The sequence below is a fragment of the Halichoeres trimaculatus genome, unplaced genomic scaffold, assembly GCF_033239565.1.
Source record: "Halichoeres trimaculatus isolate MK-OKI-2021-1 unplaced genomic scaffold, fHalTri1.1 fHalTri1_scaffold_20, whole genome shotgun sequence".
NCBI lineage: Eukaryota > Metazoa > Chordata > Actinopteri > Labriformes > Labridae > Halichoeres > Halichoeres trimaculatus.
The window spans coordinates 18,098,362-18,117,740 of NW_027437198.1; the positions used below are offsets into that span (position 1 = coordinate 18,098,362).

Consider the following 19,379-nt stretch of genomic DNA (forward strand, 5'->3'; position numbering starts at 1 on the left):
TTTCCAAAATATTATTGCCGATAAACAATATTATTGTCAATATAATTTTGATTTTTTTTTTCCATTTTTTCATTGATGTAATTATGATAAATAGGTTAATAAAGTGAGTACACCATATCAAAAGCAAGAAACTTTAATTTCTTAAGAGTATTTAACTGTAATTAAAAGGTCAGGATCTTTTAAATAAAATAAATTAAACAAAAAATATAGTAAATTTAACAAACAAGAAAAAAAAAATGAAATGAAAATGAAATGGATTCTTTAGAAAAAAAAAACATGTCAATGAAAATAATTAATACTAATCAAAAACAATAAAACAAAGACCCTGTCTCTAAAGAAAAAACGAAACTCCAAAAAACAAAACAATAAAAACTGTAGCCTAAGTAAAAGGGAGTTTATACAGTTCTTGAATTGTTTGTAACATGTACTTTTTCCCAGTCAATCCGTACTGTCTGTCAAACATTTTTGACATTTCTGGCTTTCAACCGTATTGAAGGGCTGCATTTCTTTGGCAATGTAGCTGTCTTTGAGCGCCCACCATTTGGTGCCTTTATTTCTATTTACTTTGCCGACCAAAAGCCTCAGTAAGAGTGGATTGTCATAGAACAAGGCTCCGCTGCACCTCCCTCTTCTTCTTTGTCGCCACTATTTTCAAACAAATGCGACAAACTTACTTATTTTTCAAACAAAATATTCCCACACTGGGACCGTGGCAGGCGGCTTAAGAACCGTATCTTTTGTGCCATCACTCATATTAGCATGTTTCCTCCCTACCCCTCAGGACACTTGCTTCAGCTCTCTCCGTGTGTACCTACAAGCAGCTCCGTCTTCACCCCAAAGATCGCATTTTTGACTGATGCCCACTCCGCTATAAATCTGCTAAATCCGCTATAGAACCTATGCACCCAGATGTTAGGAAAGACAGACGTAGTGAGGCATCTTCTCATTCAGCCTCTTTGGTCGAAAGAGAGGATGAAAACAAACATGCATGCACGTGTCAGTTCATCGAGGCTGGCAAACTTACCAAGGAAAATCTTGCACACTCTACCTTTTAAAGGTATAAAGTAAACCTAAGGTACTATAAAACGTAACACTTTGATCCACCAAAACACTCCAAACCTGGACAGGACTTGTTGGGGACAGCTGTCACTTTGTTAGGGCTGGAGAAAAATTGGCTGAGAGTTAGACTCAAAATCTTGTTTAGAAATTAATTCGTTCAACATTTTACTTACCAATGGCTTGATAAATTCTCTGAACAAAACTCTACATCCTCTGCTACTTGATAAGTTGCACCTGTTTGTCAACACTACTATAATAACTAATAATATTGGCTTTATTTATATATACCTTTATATACACCTTTAAAAACCTTTTTTTTACAAAGTGCTTAACAGCAGAAGTCCTTGAACATAATAGATAAAATAAAAAGCCAGGAAGTAAACGGGGAAATACTACAACTTTTTTTTTTTTTTGTAAACAAGAACAACCTTGAAAAGTACATCTACATAAAAACCCAATGACAGGAGAGGAGCACCAGGGCAGCAAAAAGAGCCAACAAAAAAGACAGATACAACAGGGAACAACTGTCAAAAGAAGTGAGTAAAACAAGGGAATAGAAACAATGAGAAAGATTAAAAACAACAAAAATAAAAAGTGGATAAAAAACATATTACCAGTAAAAGCCAAAAGTTAAAATAACTGTATAATTTAAGTTTTTTAACCTAGAAAAATATTTTAAAAAATTTAATAAGATATGATACAGCAATAAGATAAAGCAGAGTCAGTAAGTGTAAAAGAGAATAAAAAAATAAGATAATAGAACAGTTGAATAGCGTAATAAATAAGTAGAAAAGGGGACAAAGAAAAAGGCAGTAAGAAACCAATAAGAAGATGACATCACATTGCTTTCTCTCTACCTTTGACTTATCGCAAGCAAGTAAAAATGTATTTTAAGAAAAGCCTCTGTCTCCTTTGGATTTAAATCTTGACTCTGGAACAACTGGAGGTTCCCACCTGCCCCATGCATGCTTTAAAAGTTATTAGTAAAAAGTTTTAAAATCTATTCTAAAATCCACAAGAATGTTGGGAGGTTAAAACAGGGGTTATTTGATGTTTATTAAAACCTGTACCTCTACCCCTGTCAGCTTTTATAGCAACAAGTCACATTAAGCTTGTGAGGGCATCCTGCCTCCAGCGTGATATTAGCTGGTCTGAAGACAAGCACTTTTCATCTCCTGGACTTCCATGACATGTATTGTCACTCTCATGGTTCACAGATCCTGCTGGACCACATACCATTGGTCAGCATGAAGTCAGAAACATGTGAGGTGCAGGGCGAGGCGCTCAAACTTGAGTGTACATTTTGGCACAGTCTTTGGGACTAGATAACTGGTACTTTGGGTTGGTGGGTTTTATGCAGCTGCATAAAGACATCAGGTGTGACAGCTGCTACAGTGGCTGTTTTCAGCATTATGGTAACTTTGGTAGAACCTCCACACAACATTAGTAAATGAAGCTCCATGGATTGTTTTGTTGTAGCAGACTGTGCAGGCTTCCTTCTCTGGGTCATAGCATGCAGTTATACATTTATATTGTTTTTCTATGTTTTTGCTGTTATTTTTTGCGTTGCTTGTCTGAAACTTAAACCAAAACAGTCTCCAATAATCAAACCAGTATTTTACTTTTTACAAACCAGCTCCTTAAAAACAGCCATACTCCAATCAACCTCCAAGCTGATGCTGTATACTGGTCTTAGTAAAGGGAGCGAGGGGGTTTATTTACTTTCAGTTTCCCTATGAGGGAGACAGGCGGGTCAGGATATGGGGACAGGATGTTCTGACCTCTGATACAATATTGATTTTTCAACTCTTTATATCAGTATTCATGTAAAAAATGAATATTTATATTTTAGCGGAACTGGAAGTAAAATATGTCTTCCACACCTCCACTGCAGTAGATGGCGCCGAAGAGCTACTCCACTGTAGGATAGACTGCGAAATAATTATCATCTCAAAGTATATTCAGAATATTTAATCTCTAAACTTGATGATTTGGGTTTTGATGCCATAGAGAGCAGTGTTGTCAAGTTAAGTTTATGTACTTCAAAAACAATAAAAAAGAAAAGCTGTTTTTAGTCAAATAATTTTGACTCACTTTGTCCTTTTAATTTTTAACATCATCTATTTTTTTTTCTTAGTTGATGGTGTAATACCGCAAAATATTGCAATATTATGATATCGTAGCGATACTATCCTATTGTGACCCAAGTAGGGCTGCAGCTATCGAATATTTTAGTATTCAAGTATTTTACTGAAAATCCCATCGATTAATCGAGTAATTGGATAAAATACATTTTTGTTTAGTTAAAGAGCAGTTATTTTTCAAATGATTTTTTTTCTCTTTAAGAAATAGAATTTTCTGGTACAGCATGTCAATAGGAGCACTTGCTTTGGTAGCTCCAAAATTTGTAAATCATCTCATCAATGTTGCGGACCCAAATGGCACCCGTTTCGTACAATGACCCATTAGTCTCCAAACTCCAGAAAAGAAGCGAGATTTGTTGCTAGTTGCTATTTTGTATAAGAGGCAGCTTGAGGGGTCTGAAAACTCTCTTAATATGTCCTCAGCTCTATTTGTAATACCACTCTTTGATCTTTTTAAAAATTAAGCGATTCCTCGAGGCGGAGAAAATTACTCGAGTATTTTTTGTAATCGAGTAACTCGAATCATTCAAGGAATGGTTTCAGCTTTAGACCCAAGTATCGTGAAGGTCATCGTATCATGGGGCTGATGCCAATACTTGCCCCCATTTAACACGATGTAAACTGTATTGCGTATTGCACATTTCATTTGATTATCAAGGTACAAACTGGCAATAATAAAAAGGTTTTAAGTATTGCTATCTTTTTTATTGTTGTTTCCTTAAAATTTGCTGGACCTTAGGTTAGGAGGTGTCTAAGGTGAAGTGCCAAGACAACTGGACACCTGTGTATCCAAAAGCTTAAAGAAATGGCAAAAACTCCATATTTTGGCTCTCAGAAGACATATTTTGACTGATATTTTCTAACTGCAAAGCTTTCTCCGGGGATTCAGACTTCTCTCGTTGACTACAACACATGGACACAGTCTGTGTGACATACATTGGTGTGCATGTGATTTCCTGTGCTCCTAGAGCTAATCTCAAGCAAACACTCAATGCACTGCAGTTTAAAGCACTTCTGTTTTATTTCTCACTTTCAGAGGTTACAGCTTAGATTTTTCAGCCCCTGTGTGTGTTGGGCAATTACTGTGATGCAACACACAAGACTAGATTGAATGCATCCCCCCTCCCCAGCTGTCTGAACCAGACAACATTCCACAGTATTCTTTATTGATGTTGTTGAGGTCAAAGGTCAGCGGCTATACTAAAGATACGCGTGAATTACGGTAAGCAGCACCTTCTGATTGACTTCTGTCAACATCATTGCAGATTTATTAAGTTTGTATCGATACAGTTGGACAATTGGCTGTTGATATTTGTAAATGCTACTTGATCATATCAAACAGTGATAAACTGTTAATGAAATTTGTATTAATAAAATCAGGAAGTAATCAAAGTTGAAATAGAAACTGGAGATAGATTTATGAGAAATGTAGCATACTTTGACACTGTCAGTCTGCCCCAGTAGCTCTGCATTCTAGGTAAGGAGACGTCAGTCCACTTCTCAGCCAGTGGGTTAGGTAGTATCAGACAAAACAGAGGGTGTTAAGGATGAAATGGCAGAATAGGAAAGATGCAAGTGTCTGACTCGGGATCTGTTTGTTTACTGGCTCCTTCAACACTGGTACACTGTGTAATATCACACACAGGGACGGATTATTTATGGTGGCGTGTTAGGCCCAGTGTTACAAAGATGTGTGCGATGCTTCAGATGTGCTGCAAGAGCTTTGCTGTTGCTGTCTTTTAGATTTTATGACAAAACAAGAAAACAGTTTGGATTGTTGCAGGCATCCCATTTGGTCAGAAAGTGTCTTGTTTTTCACTTCTCAAGTGAGCACATGTAGTTTACCAGGCAGATATTGTGAGGGACTTGTCTGTGTGAAACTTCTTGTAGTGTGTGACCACCTGTTACTGATCACTTATGTAATGTGCAATCCTCTATTGCTCAAAAGGGTTCCTCATTAAAACATTCTTCTTAACGGCCATGATGACTGCAGTCTGAAAAATCTGACGATAACAAAGACTATAATTCTTTAACCCGATAGCAAAATCTTGCTTCTTATTGGCAGCAATAAAGAGTTGTCTTGCACCTTATTTCTTTTTACACATGGCCCTTCTGTGCACAACAGATAGCATAACACTATTATAAGAAACAAGAGCATACAAATCACATCCTTAAAGAGTTTATGCATTTGACAATATTGAGAGGCCCACAACAGAAATGATAACAAATGAAATGCAGAAGTCTGAAAGAGGAAACTAAATGAGGAAAGAGGAAAACTTAGCTCTAAGCGTACTAAAAATGTTTATGTATCCTACAAAGGTGTTTTGAATGCTCCCTTTTTTATAAACACCATGCTTTTCAAAGTAGTTTTTGTACTAGCCTTTGTTTCCGTTGATTTACATTTTCTTGTGTTGCTTGAATATTGCTCTATGCAACAGGCTAATAACATTGTAGTAACATTGTTAGTGTCTTTATGTGGAGGATCATGATATTCATGGGTTTTAATGTATTGAGTTTCCAGAACCCATGAGTGGTGATTTGAGTGGATCCCTGGAAAAGTAAATAGGTCCCGAAAGAAATTCTGTTTTATTAGAAATTGTAGTATAACATTTTTGGAGGTTATGACTAGTGGAGAAGACTAAATTTGAAAGATTATTAATGCAAGGCAGAAAAGTTGATCAGGAAACAAATTTAGAAAATTTTAGGACGTAAAATGTGTACACCATTGTTTTTGTTTTTCGTCTGAACTCCAGTGGCTTTTCTGAAAATGATTTCTTCTCGATACTCTGGGAAAATATGGGATCTGACTTGTAAAGGGACGTGGTGGTTGCCCCCAGGCAGTGAAATCAGCATCATGAGTAACTGCAGCCCTAATGATGGTGCTAGTTCCATACCCTTTATTGGTGAAGGAAATCTGTTGCGACTGGTTCTTTGTTAAAGAGGCTAGAACAGCATGAAATGAGATGTGCATATCCACTGTGTGCAGAAGTATTAAGTAGTGGTGTTCAGACAGAAAGGATTGTGCGATTTTAACAGGAGTTTGTTGTTTCCAGTCTGTTATTCTGTTTAGGAAGGATGACGCTCGTCCCTGGGGTGCATGAATAACACTTTTACATTAAGATTCAAATGGCTCAGCAATGCAGGATGCGTACACAGCAATATTACTGATTGACCCCAGTATTATAATGTCTTCAGCTGGATGACTTTCCACTACAAATATTGTCTTAGTCGGTTATCTTGGATACCACATAAGATTTTTTATGTTTAGGTCGTCATCCACACCAAACGGCATTTTTACATCACCAAAAACAATGTTTTCTTAAAACTCGGGCCAGCGTGAAATTAGGGATTGGTACCTTTCACATTTGAAATAATACTGCTGTCACAAGGATAGGCTTAGGTACCAAAACATGGTACTGATTTTATGTGAATCGGTACCACAGACAGAACTCAGTCAGTACCTGTAAAAGTACCTTACTTGGTACCCATCCCTAGTGAAGATTTTGGAAAACCCTGGTTTTATGTGTATGCCAGGAAACGGTAACCATGCAGAGCAGATGGACCTGCCTGATTCAGTTTCTGAACTCCCGCAGGTCTATCTTGTCAGGCTCCAATGACCAACAAATTCACGCCGCTAAATTCTAACCAGGCCCAATCAGGGAAGAGAGGCGGGAGCTGTGGCAGCAGACGTGACGTCAGCAGACTTTCGTACTTATCAGCGTTCCTTTGATTCTTAAGTTAAATTCATAAAAACGGAAGCTGTCGTCTAACGCCTCTTTCACAGCTGTTTCTTGTGATTCAGTAGTTGTTTATCTATTGTTTCTTAAAAGCATTGGCTCACATAAGCTACGTCATACCGTGGCTTGATGTGGATTGGTCCGTGGTGATTGTGTTAATCAGAACGGTCGTCCAATCAGCAGCTGCAGATTTTTTTTTAAGTCCCGCCTCTGAAAACAAATCAGAAGAGCTGCTACCCAGATGGACTTGTGCAATATTACCGTGGTGGACATATGAAACTGTTTGTCTGGCGTGTCAGATTAAGGAAACAGAGGTTTTGGTTCTCAAGTGTCACAGCTGAATGGAAGGGCTTCATTCTGATTGAATGGCACGTCCTTTGCGTCTAAAAAAACTTCCAAATATGGGTTTGGCATGCTTCAAGCCTCACCTGTTGGCGGATTTGCCTGGTGCGTGTGGATGGTACAAAGGGCTACTTGTCAGGTATAAACTTCCTGAACAAAATTGCACAGGTCACTTTTCAATAACAATAGTAATAGTAACTAGAAAAGCAATTTCTGAAGAAATTGCGCTGTGAATGCAGAATGCTGAAGCAGCTTGCGCTGAACTGCTAATGCAAAATGCTGAACATGAATGACTGAAGATATGTCTGAAAATGGCTGAATGAAGTCTTAATTAACTCGCGCTGAAATGCTAAAGCAGAAGCTGAACATGAATGACTGAAGATGTGTCTGAAAATGGTTGAATGAAGTCATGCAAGGCTTGCACTGAAATGCTAATGCAGAACGCTGAACATGAATGACTGAAGATTTGTCTTAAAATGGTTGAATGAAGTCTTGAAAAGCTTGTGCTCAACTGCTGATGTAGAATGCTGATCATGAATGACTGAGGATATGTCTGAAAATTGTTTTAAAAACTCCTGTAAAAGCTTGCGCTCAACTGCTAATGCAGAATGCTGAACATGAATGAATGAGGATATGTCTGAAAATTGTTTTAAGAACTCCTGGAAAGCTTGCACTGAAATGCTAATGCAGAATGCTGAATTAGCCTGCCATGAACTCTTGGATGAAAGGAAATAAATGGTCGAATAAATGGAATGGATGAAGGAATTTAAAGTTGAAATTGTTGCGTCTATTCAAAAATTAAAGGAATGTATCAAATTTTAAAGAACATTGATGGAAATAATGACCTGACTGAGGGTAAATGTAAGTCGGCGTTCTTAAACCCTGTTAAAATGTAATCCTGTGTGTCCTGTGTGTGAGTTTTTTAACCATGTAAGCCTGTAGGCTGAGGCCCATCTGAAGCCAGATGTTGCCATGGTGATCATTGTTTACCAACTGCCATCAGAGAGCTGGTGGAGTCTGTTGATTCCCTACACATTCCCTTTGAAATCAGGGTGTAAAGGTGCTTGCAATTCTGACAAAAAGAATGATGATGAAGCCTGAATCGGTGTAATCTAAAATAGGATTTAAAAGTTTGACTGGCTGAATCAATTCAGGAATTAAAGGAAGGAATTTAAATTTAAAGAAAAAAATCTGGGAAAATAAGGAGCTGACTCAGGGAAATGAAAGTCAAATGCTGTTAAAGTGTGATACTTTCTGCCCTGTGTGTGTGTGTGTGTGTGTGTGTGTGTGTGTGTGTGTGTGTGTGTGTGTGTGTGTGTGTGTGTGTGTGTGTGTGTTCAATCATGTAAACCTGTCTGCTGAGGCTTATCTGAAGCCAGATTTTGCATTGGTGATCAATGATAAATTAACAGACACATGCTTGTCTTTGTTCCTGGATGTTTTGATGAGTTACTAAAAACAGCTGCATGAGATGAAAGGTTTCCACGGTGACCAGCTCGTCAAGGGCAGCAGGTGCAGGTGCACAACTTTGCCCTTGTTACAGTAATTTTATGAAGATTTTGTGGCAAAGCAAGAGTCCGAATCTCCTGTCACCTTGCCAAAACCGTGAGGGCTAGAATAAAAATGAACACACCGTAGGAATCCTGAGACCCAGAGGAAGCTGTTGATCTAAATTTCATGCATGGAGGTCAAGAAACAAACCCACGAGAGCGATAGATAGATGAGGGAAAATTTACTGATCTCTGAGAAAACCCCTCAGGAATTAACATGGAGGTATATGGGGATTTTTTTGAACTTCTCATGACAGTTGGCCATTTTGTGAAAAAGTGCTCCATCCTTTTGCTTTAAAAACCACTTTGTCAGAAGCAGGACAAGACTACTTACATGCTGAGGGCTTATTTGTGTTGATAGCTCAAAAAATATGGCCAAGAGAGCAGTTTACCCAGAAGTTTCTCAGGTCTTGTTTCCCCCTCTCCCTGCTCTGTCGTTTGAATCTCCCACTCTGAGCCAAAACATTCCGTCCAATACACACCAATGTTAAACGGCTCGAAGAGCTGAAATGCATCATGACCTTTGAAGGGTCATTGTGAAGAAACTATGAATGCTAGGAAACATTTGAAACCCACTGAATGAAGCCAAAAGATAGCTGAATATTTTGAAGTTTGAATGGAGTTTGTAGCTGAATGTATGACTGAATGAGGAGGGTTTGAAGCAGGCTGAGAAAATGTCCTGAAGGGAGAAAATTTTGAAAATTCCCCATTCATCTCTATGTGACCAAAATTTCGTAAATCGTCGTATATCTCGGAAATTATTCGTGAAAAGTTTCTGAAAAGTCATAGCCCCCTTGTCCCCACTGAAACACACGTTTTGAAGTTTGAACGGTGAAAATCGGTTGAAGTTTGCCTGAGTTTTAGCGGTCCAAAAAAGCGGGCGGAAGAATGAAGAAGAAGAAGAAGAAGAAGAAGAAGAAGAAGAAGAAGAATAAATTTTTTTGTCACAGAAGAACATATACTGTGAATGCATTGCTGCATTCACAGCAATGATAGTAGTAGCAGTAGTAATATTATCTGAAGAGACTGATCACATGTCGATGTTAATTATTCATCAATTCTTTGGTTTACACAAAAATGATGGTGGGAAACATACATTTCTGGAAGGAACTCCATTGTGACCAATGCTGTTTTTCGGAACATGACTTGGGGGCACATTAAGTGATTCTTGCAGGCACCCAGGTGCCCATGGGCACCGCGCTTGACTAGACCTTGAGGCAGCATCTATTTTCTTTCTATTTCTATCTATAAAAATAAGTCGCATATCAGTACTGATTTAAAAATTGACAATAGCTAAACTGAATTGATGGAATAGTAAATCCACTCCATTTACCACCTCTGAATTGTGGCTTGGTGGTGAAAAAAGTATGAAGTTCATTTTCTGTCAGACTTCCTGATAATGTCCATATGTTGTCATTCTGGTTTGGTAAGGTCAGCTGCTTTTTGCTGAACAGAAATTTTCTCTACCTCATGTAAGTCTGACAAAGAATAAGTTTGCAAGGCTTTTGATAAAGAAAAATGTTTCCATTTGAAAAAAAATAATGATGAAATCTCTTTTATAAAGCTTATAAAATGTCTTTAAGGACTTAAAGAGAAGAAACATCACAATTTGTAAAAGACTGCCAGACTCTTTATCTTCCAATAGATCTCATTGTCCCTACAATGTACAATAATTTCTCTTGGATTATTCTCTTGCCATGAAGTCAAGATCTTTATGATAATCTCAGGGATGCACCTATCCAACTTTCTCGATACTTCAGCTTTAGCACAGGCCTATAGTCACACTGATCTAAACCAATAGCAGTATGATTTTTTTCAGTTTGGTTTGTCTCGGTACGGTACACATTTTGTGGCGTTTCCACTGACTAATCCCAGGACAGATCCCCAAATAGCCAAGACGAGCCGTCCCACTTTTGGGAACTGTTCTGTTGATGTGTCAGACATACTGATCCAATCAGAGAAGGACGAGCTACAAGACAGCAGTTTATTGATTGGTCGAAAGAGTCGTCACTTACCATGTGACAGCTCCTGTATTTCTCCCGGTGGCACACGGCCCTCTCTGTTACAAAGCTAAATTCCTCTTTCATGCTTCTACCATGAGGGGGCATGGTTGGCTGTGGGAACGCAAACAGGATCAGGCTTTGCTGATCCAACCCGTACCAAACTGTACTGAGCTTAACCGGACTGCTTGGTGGAAACTCGGCTTTGGGATATGTGACGGCAACTTGAAAAGAATGAATGAGTCTGTTAGATCTGCCCTCTGCCACAAATATCAGTCTAGTTTTTTGACTCTGTACTGGATCAATATCATATTGGTTCATCTCTGCACTGCCTGCACTGCCTGGCTTAGCATCTCTGAAAACTACTCTAGCTCAGTGTTAAAGCCCTAACAGTGAAGTCTGGTTAAAAGTGATGCCATCTCCTGGGTCATTATCTATTATGCTACCTAGTTAATTTGATGCCTTCAGATTGCCTTTTATTAATTTTCTGTTTGGAGTTCAAAACTCTGCCTAAAATCTTAAATTCATTCAGCATCCTAATTTCTTTGTGCTGTTTTTCTGATGGTGTGCTTTTAGATAGAAGTAGGGCTGCAGCTATCGAATATTTTAGTATTCGAGTATTCTTCTGAAAATCCCATCGATTAATCGATTAATCGGATAAAATACATTTTTCTTTAGTTAAAGAGCAGTTATTTTTTCAAATGAATTTTTTTCTCTTTAAGAAATAGAATTTTTAAAATTAAACAATTCCTCGAGGCGGAGAAAATTACTCGAGTTTTTTTTGTAATCGAGTACCTCGAATCATTCGAGGAATCGAGGGATCGCTCTAGATAGAGGTCTGTGTAAACTGTTTTTTCATTCTCTGATGAAGTCTCCTACATACCATGTTCACATTTGATGATAATCTCTTGGTTAACTCCTGTCTCTTGGTTAACTCCTGTCTTGATTTCCCACGAACCCCTGCAACAACAACTACACAACATCAACAACACAGATCATCCCCACCCTGTTCTCCTTTTTGAAAAGTGTGCCATGTTTCTTTATAAGGTTTGCTGTGTTGAGCTGGGAAACACCCAAAGACGTGTGCGTGTGTCTTTGGACTGCAGAGTTTGGAGCTTGTTTGTTTTGGTCTTATTTATGAGTTATTTTTATCTCCAGCCATTTAAGTGCCATCTGTGCTGCTCGGTACTGTTTCTTTTCATGTGTTGTCATTCAACACACTGATCAGTTAGTCACATTCTCCACTGCGTTTAAGTGCCTTGGGAGGCAGAGGCAGTGATCATGTGGTGTGCTAACTGCTCGTCTCCTCACAGAACGTGACTCATCATGAACGAGACAAGTCGTATCTGTACGGTGGTGTGTTTTATCTTTAAGGCCCATTTGTGGGGGAGTGTTTCAGCATGCCAGACTTTCTACATTTCTTTTCCAAGCTTGATCGTCAAACCTCATTTTGTTAAAATCCATCCATTTTATCTCCTCCAATCTATTTTTAATCATGCATCAGCAGATCAGTTTTTTGGCCTTGTGGTGGACTGAACAGCCTTTGAGTTTATCCTGAATGTGTGGTTGCTGGCTGTCTGGTAGAGTATATTATGAAGCACTGTGCTTAATGATGCTAAACCCCTCTCATCATCGCATCTCTATACAGTCCCTTATCCTGAGCCAGAGTGGGGATATATTTTCTATTAACACCCACATAGCACCACCGCCAACATACCGCAAGTCTTTTTGGAAGTAATTAAATAAATGTAGATACATACAGGGTTTCCAGATCTATTTTCCCTGCAGGATCAGAACATAAACTTGTTAGATTCAGTGTTTTTTATTCAATGTTTTCATTAATTTTTTTGAAAATACACAAAAATGTGTTTGATGTATTAGTGACAGCTCTCATTTTCCTTTCTCCAGAGAGTCCAGCGAGGAGTGCAATGGGATCAGCGGGGCTCTGTCAGTGGAGTCTGCACCAGGACCAAGACTAAACTGGTGTGCCGCCAACACCACTACCCCTGCCCCTGCTCCAGCTCCCGCTCCGGGGCCCGAGCCCACGCCCAACCCTGCTAGAATGGGGGACGGCGTGGATGCAGCGCAGATGTCGGGCAGCAGCAGCCAGGGGCAGGCCCAGCCATCGGGTAACCCCAGTGCCCCACTGTGTATTGATCCCAGTAGGCCAAAGCGCCAGACCAATCAGCTGCAATACCTGCTCAAGATGGTGGTGAAGACCCTCTGGAAGCATCAGTTTGCCTGGCCCTTTCATGCACCGGTGGATGCTGTAAAACTTAACTTGCCTGTGAGTGTTCCTTCTGTACTAGGGGTGCACCAATCACAACTTTCTGGCCGATCACTGATCTTTAAAAAGCCTGACCTGCTGATACCGATTTTTGTTATTTATTTTTTATAACTGGCAGTATGTAACTTTAATGTTCCAATCTTATTTTATTGAAAATCATTGAACATTTCCTGTGAAAAAATAAAATATTTGTTTTAACTTAAACAACCAATAAAGTGTCCTGAGTTTAGGTCTCAGAGCACAAAGCAACAACGGCTGGTTGTCAGACCTTCCTGGAGGTATATAAGATCAGTTTCATATGCAAGGGTGGGCTGATCTACAATCACTGATCCCGATTCCCCAAAATTAAGGAAATCAGCATGTCTGCTCTATGCAATATATACAAATGGTCCATTTTCATCGCTGATGGCTGGACGTACATACAGGCTGTGCCTTTGCCCAACTGAGCAATAAGAAATAATTAAAAAATACTTTAGTTAACAACATTCTCCTGTATATCTTTTGAGACCCAAACAGAGCAGGAGCCTATTTGAGTAAGCACCACCAGATATGTTTGAACAAGAATGTTTACTGATAGCACTGACTTTAACTCTTTCTTTCAATCTTTACAGGACTACTACACCATTATCAAAAATCCTATGGACATGGGAACAATCAAGAAGAGGCTGGAGAACAGTTACTACAGGAATGCCCAAGAATGTATCCAAGACTTCAACACTATGTTTACCAACTGCTACATATACAACAAGGTAGCTAAGCTCAACACTGGAGCAATTTTTAACGTAAACAGTCATGGATTCTTTTTCTGCTGTATCTGAAAGTGTTTGTCTCCCTCTGCAGCCTGGAGACGACATAGTTTTAATGGCTGAGGCTCTGGAGAAGGCTTTCCTTCAAAAGGTCTCAGAAATGCCTCAGGAAGAAATAGAGATTGTTGTCATGACAGGGAAGGGACGTGGCCGGGGTCGGAGGGATGCAGGTCTGTGATTAAGTTTTAATCTACTTCATCTTCTTTTTTTTTCTCACTCCGAGTTGTCCTTGGATCTTTATCACAGTCTCATCCTCTCATCCAGGTCTGAACTTAAAACCTGGGGCTATCATCGATACATCGTCCACAACTCCTCAAACACGCGGTCTGTCGAATCTCTCAACAGTCCCCCAGACAAGAGCACCAGTCCAGGGTCCGCCTTCACTACCTCCCCAGCCTTTGATGCAGGCCCTGCCAACCCTCATGCCCCCAACGTTGTCCAGCCATGCGCCGCAGCTAGGAGCTCCCTACTCGCTGGGCCAACCAGACTGTGCTTCACAAGTTCCCATCATGACTTCTGTGCCTCCTTCTGCTCAGACCTCCCTGCCCCCAGCATCCATCCAGAACCCTGCCCCTATGCTGCAAAACCCTATCACAATGACCAAAGTAAGTCTAGTCTCTACACAAGGAAATAGACATGGTCTATGAGGGACACATTTGATTATGCTAATAAGAATAACAAAGCTGGTTTGTTGTTTACATCTCACTATATTTAAACATTTCCTCACTTTTCTTTACCTTTTAACCTTTCCAGCAAAAAAAGAGCCAGAAAAGGAAAGCAGACACTACAACGCCCACAGCAAACGACCAACTGAGTGAGTCTTCGCCAGCAGAGTCCAAATCTGGAAAGACGCTACCCAGGCGAGAGAGCACCCGACCAACGAAACTTATAAAGAAGGAAGCTCCAGATTCACAGCATCAAATAGGCTTAGGGGTAGGACTGAGTGGACCAAGTGGAGGTCATAGCCCAAAACCCCAGGATCAGCTGGGATACTGTGCTAGTCTGGTTCGGGAAATGCTGTCTAAGAAACATGCTGCTTACGCCTGGCCTTTCTACAAGCCTGTTGATGTGGATGCACTGGGACTACATGATTATCATGATATCATTAAACATCCAATGGACCTCAGCAGTATCAAGGTGTGTCAATGAGTTAGTCAACTGTTTCTTAAAGTACAAAAAAAGAGGATTTGTGTGGTGAAAAATAATAAATACTCTTTATTTGATGCAGATGAAGCTGGAGAACAGGCAGTACCGGGAACCCCAGGAATTTGCAGCTGATGTCCGATTAATGTTTTCTAACTGCTACAAGTATAATCCTCCAGACCATGAGGTGGTTGCTATGGCACGTAAACTACAGGTAAATGAGTCACCTTTATTACAAAAGATATTCATTAGCTTATGGATTTTGAATGCCACTTATCAGTCCTGGCTCACAGTTTAGGATTTTAAAAACCTTAAAGTTTCTGAAATCTGGTTGAATCCCACACATAAGGAACTTCTTTCAAATCTTCAACACACACACACACCACAAGATTCAAAAATAATGACCAGTACTTAACACAGGATTTCATTAAGATTATCAAAGCAGAGGGGGCGATGCACCAGGTGATGCTACGTCATCTCACATGGAAGTGGATGCAAACAAAAGCACAAAAATGGAGAGTTGTGCAGTGCCATCTCCTCTGTCCAATACACCCAAATTTTTTGCTCTGTGGTCACCATTTCCCGATCATTTCTGGTCCCTAGTAGGTGCTGCTCTCTGATTGGCTGTTGTCATCCTTAGCGAAAATGTGTGGCGACATCATTCGGACAAATATCACACATTTAAAAATTATCGGGGCAGCTCTGATGAGTGTGGGAGCTGATTGATCTGTCACCTGTTCACACAAGAACATTGGGGCCAACCTTAGTCCCAGACTAGATTTTATGCTGATTGTAGGGAGGGCCAAATAGCATAAGTAATAGAATAAGTAAGCAACCTAAAAGAAGATTAAACATATATTTTTAACTTTTTCTTCATTTACCAGGATTTTATTGTTATTAGCATAAGTTTCTGTTTTTAAGGTTGTTGCTCTGTTTTCTGATGTCTCATTCAGGACGTCTTTGAGATGCGCTTCGCCAAGATGCCAGATGAACCTGAATGCAAGCCTCTGGTTTCTGCCCCAGCTCCCCCTCATCACCATCCTGCCCCTGTCAAACCCCAGCCTCCTCTCGCCCACGTCGCATCGTCTTCAGACAGCTCCAGCGACTCGTCCTCTGAATCAGAGTCCTCCACAGACGACTCTGAGGAGGAAAGAGCCCAGAGACTGGCAGAACTTCAGGAACAGGTCAGTGAGCAGATTAGTGCAGCAGTGGCGGCAGACTTGTGGTTCAGCCCTGGTTGCCCTGACTTAAGACTCTATCTTGTCCTCTCTTGACACAGTTGAAAGCTGTTCATGAACAGCTGGCTGCCCTGTCCCAACCGCAAGCCAGCAAACCAAAGCGTAAAGAGAAGGATAAAAAGGAGAAGAAAAAAGAGAAGCATAAAAAGAAAGGAGGGATGCCTGGCCTTGTGGAGGAGATCCAGGAGGCTACACCTGTTCCCCAGCTGTCCAAGAAGACAAAAACAAGTAACAATAGCATCAAAGAAGTTGTACCCAAGAAGAAACCTAGGTGAGTCTTCCACTTCCATTGAAACCCAATACTTTTATCTCTTATTATTGCGTAATTAGAGCTAAGCCCAACTGCTGCATTTGTTTTGGATAGCTTGTCATAGTTGCTACTTTTTATGTACTAATTGGTTTTAATGTCTTCACAGTAAAAAGGAAGGGATGAAAAACAATCATTCTTCCAACCTACAACCGGTTCCTAACCTAGAAGACGACCTGGGGACCGCTGGGTCATCAGCTTCAGGTGAAAAGTGCAAGCCTATGACGTACGAGGAGAAACGGCAGCTTAGCTTGGACATCAACAAGCTCCCCGGTGACAAGCTCGGCCGTGTGGTGCATATCATCCAGTCCAGAGAGCCTTCACTCAAAAACTCAAACCCAGACGAGATTGAGATCGACTTTGAGACACTAAAGCCTTCCACTCTACGTGAACTCGAGAGATATGTGTCTTCCTGTCTGTTCCGCAAGAAGAAAAAAGTTGCGGGTAAGACACTTTCAAAAACAAATCAATTCTCCCTCTTTCTTACGGTGCAGGATTCTCTGTTTTTTTTTTTTTATCAGCAGTGAAACTACCCATAGATTGTTTGGTTTTTAGATATACTCTGGAAATGCACAATTCTAAAGTTATTTCCTTTTGCAGTTGAGAAGCCTGTGGAGTCCATGGCTACCTCCAAAAAGACCGGATCCTCCTCAGACAGCAGTGGCTCCAGCACAGATAGTGAAGCAGAGGGGACAGGTGACTTACCTCAACTTAAATTACCCAAATGCCCTCTTGGCTTGTTCATTCAGGAAGCTAAGTGTCTTCTCATTATGTCACACCTTTTCAGGAACAATAAAGCAGTCAAAGAAAAAGAATCAGTCTGTGAAGGAGGGGAAAAAGACGCACTCTCACGTCCAGAGCGGCCCTCATCAAATGGGGCTTCATCCTCAAGGTGCAGGACTACAATCCAGCAGCCAGTTGAAGCACCTTCAGCAACAGCACCAGCCGTCTCCTGCAGGCTTTATTGTCCCCCCTGTAGCTGCCCTGGAGTCCTCACAGTTACTGGAGACAAGTTTTGAGTCCTTGCCGCCTTTTGGTCAGCCCCTCATGCATTTGCCACACCACACAGGCAACTCCTCCTCCTCGCCCCCACCTCCACATCTCAATGCTCATTCTGCTGCGCCGGTGTCTCCTGAGACCCATCCCTTCCTCAACCAGCATCCCATCCTCACATCTCCAGGTAATGCCTTATGCATGGTTCTGCACATTAAGTGTTGGATAACGGATGACAGAAACATTTTCAACAATTCCCATCCAACAAAAATAAAAGTCACATTCACATATAGTCAGTTTTACAGCTGTAGTTTTCTTAAAGGTAGGGCCTACTGGAATTTTTGTTGCTTGTTAGTAAACACAACATTCAAACTGGGGTCCTCCTTCTTGGATCAGTGCCAGCAGCAGCACAAACCCACAGCCTCTGACCGTGACTATGTAACCACACTGACTAGCCTAGCAACCACCTGTAGCATCCCATTTCTAGATGGCAGAGAATCAAGAGGGGTGCACCTGACTTGGCATGTTAGCACAAGCTAATCACTGGTCTTTCACACACACCAGCTCAAGTTGCTCTTCGACCCCAGCTACTCTCCAAGTGCCCAAAAGTGAGTGAAAGTCCTGTCATTTTGGTTCTGTTTCCCTGCCTTCATGCTACATCCACTATCATAGCAACACTTGGGCACTGGGCGCTCAGTGTTTGGGTGATGTAACCATGCCTACTCTCTGCCCAGAAATGTCTGGAAACAAACAAAACGTCAACATACAGGCAGAGGAGGGTTTGAGGCAGACACAGACACTGACACACATGTATAGAGTGTTGAAGTTTTTATTTTTAGGAAAATCCTGCAGACCCTGACCTTTAAGTAAATGTGTCAATGATCACAGTCACAGAAAAACCTTGCAGGGTATATGGTTAAATAAAATACATGAATTGATCCGTTTTTGTTTTTTCTTTTTGCTGGATTCTGTAGCCCTCCACAGTTCCATGCCTCAGCAGCCTTCTAGACCCAGTCACAAGGCAGCTCCACTTCATCCCAAACCTCCTCAGCAGCAACCAACGACTCCCCAGCAGCAGCCAACCCTGCAGCAGCCACAGCAGCAGCAGCTCCAGCCCCAGCCGGCACCACCACCACCACAACCCCACCAGCTCCCCTCTCAGATCCTCCATCCTCCTCAGACCCTGCACCAGCGACCCATGTCCCCTCCAACGCTCACACCCCAGGGCTTGCTGTCTTCCCAGCCTCCCCAGATGCTGCTTGAGGATGATGAGGAGCCAGGCTCTACAACGCCTTTGAACCAAGTACAGCTATACCTGCAGCAGTTTCAGCAAGCCCGCCAGCCTCAACAGTCCATGCAGTCTCTCCAGGCACAGGCTCGTCAGCAGCAGCAGCAACCACAACCAGGACAGACCTCTCTGCTACAGTCTGTTCAGGCACAATCCCAAATCCCCTCTCAACCCACACTGCCTCCTCCACAGCTTTCCGTTCAGTCCCAGACTCAACCGGCCCCATCGCATCAGGCGCCATCCCAACAGATGCCTCTGCACCCGGCTCGCCACATGCAGCACGCTCAGCAGCAGCAACAACAGCAGCTGAACTACCAGCAGGGTCCTGGACTCGCTGGTCAGTCCCAAGGATCTCAACACAAGATATCCATGCCCACCAACAAAGCACAGCAGATCATCCAACAGCAGCAAGAGCAGCCCTCCCCTCGCCTGGTCAAAGCCGACCCTTACAACACTGGTGAGTACCGGAAGATGACACAAAAATA

At 41.3% G+C, this 19,379-nt stretch overlaps 1 protein-coding gene across 3 annotated transcripts in view; it reads left to right on the forward strand.

Annotated features, from left to right (window-relative positions):
• brd4 (bromodomain containing 4) overlaps positions 1 to 19,379 on the forward strand; it is a 32,457-nt gene that overhangs the window by 8,745 nt on the left and 4,333 nt on the right. For all 3 annotated transcript variants that reach the window (XM_074697403.1, XM_074697402.1, XM_074697401.1), the window contains exons 2-13: positions 12,741 to 13,119; positions 13,731 to 13,868; positions 13,960 to 14,095; positions 14,190 to 14,530; positions 14,679 to 15,062; positions 15,154 to 15,282; positions 16,022 to 16,252; positions 16,348 to 16,577; positions 16,723 to 17,057; positions 17,214 to 17,309; positions 17,401 to 17,793; positions 18,581 to 19,351. In XM_074697403.1, the coding sequence (XP_074553504.1) occupies positions 12,895 to 13,119; positions 13,731 to 13,868; positions 13,960 to 14,095; positions 14,190 to 14,530; positions 14,679 to 15,062; positions 15,154 to 15,282; positions 16,022 to 16,252; positions 16,348 to 16,577; positions 16,723 to 17,057; positions 17,214 to 17,309; positions 17,401 to 17,793; positions 18,581 to 19,351 (3,409 nt within the window). In that variant the 5' untranslated portion in view covers positions 12,741 to 12,894. The remainder of the gene's footprint in view (positions 1 to 12,740; positions 13,120 to 13,730; positions 13,869 to 13,959; positions 14,096 to 14,189; positions 14,531 to 14,678; positions 15,063 to 15,153; positions 15,283 to 16,021; positions 16,253 to 16,347; positions 16,578 to 16,722; positions 17,058 to 17,213; positions 17,310 to 17,400; positions 17,794 to 18,580; positions 19,352 to 19,379) is intronic.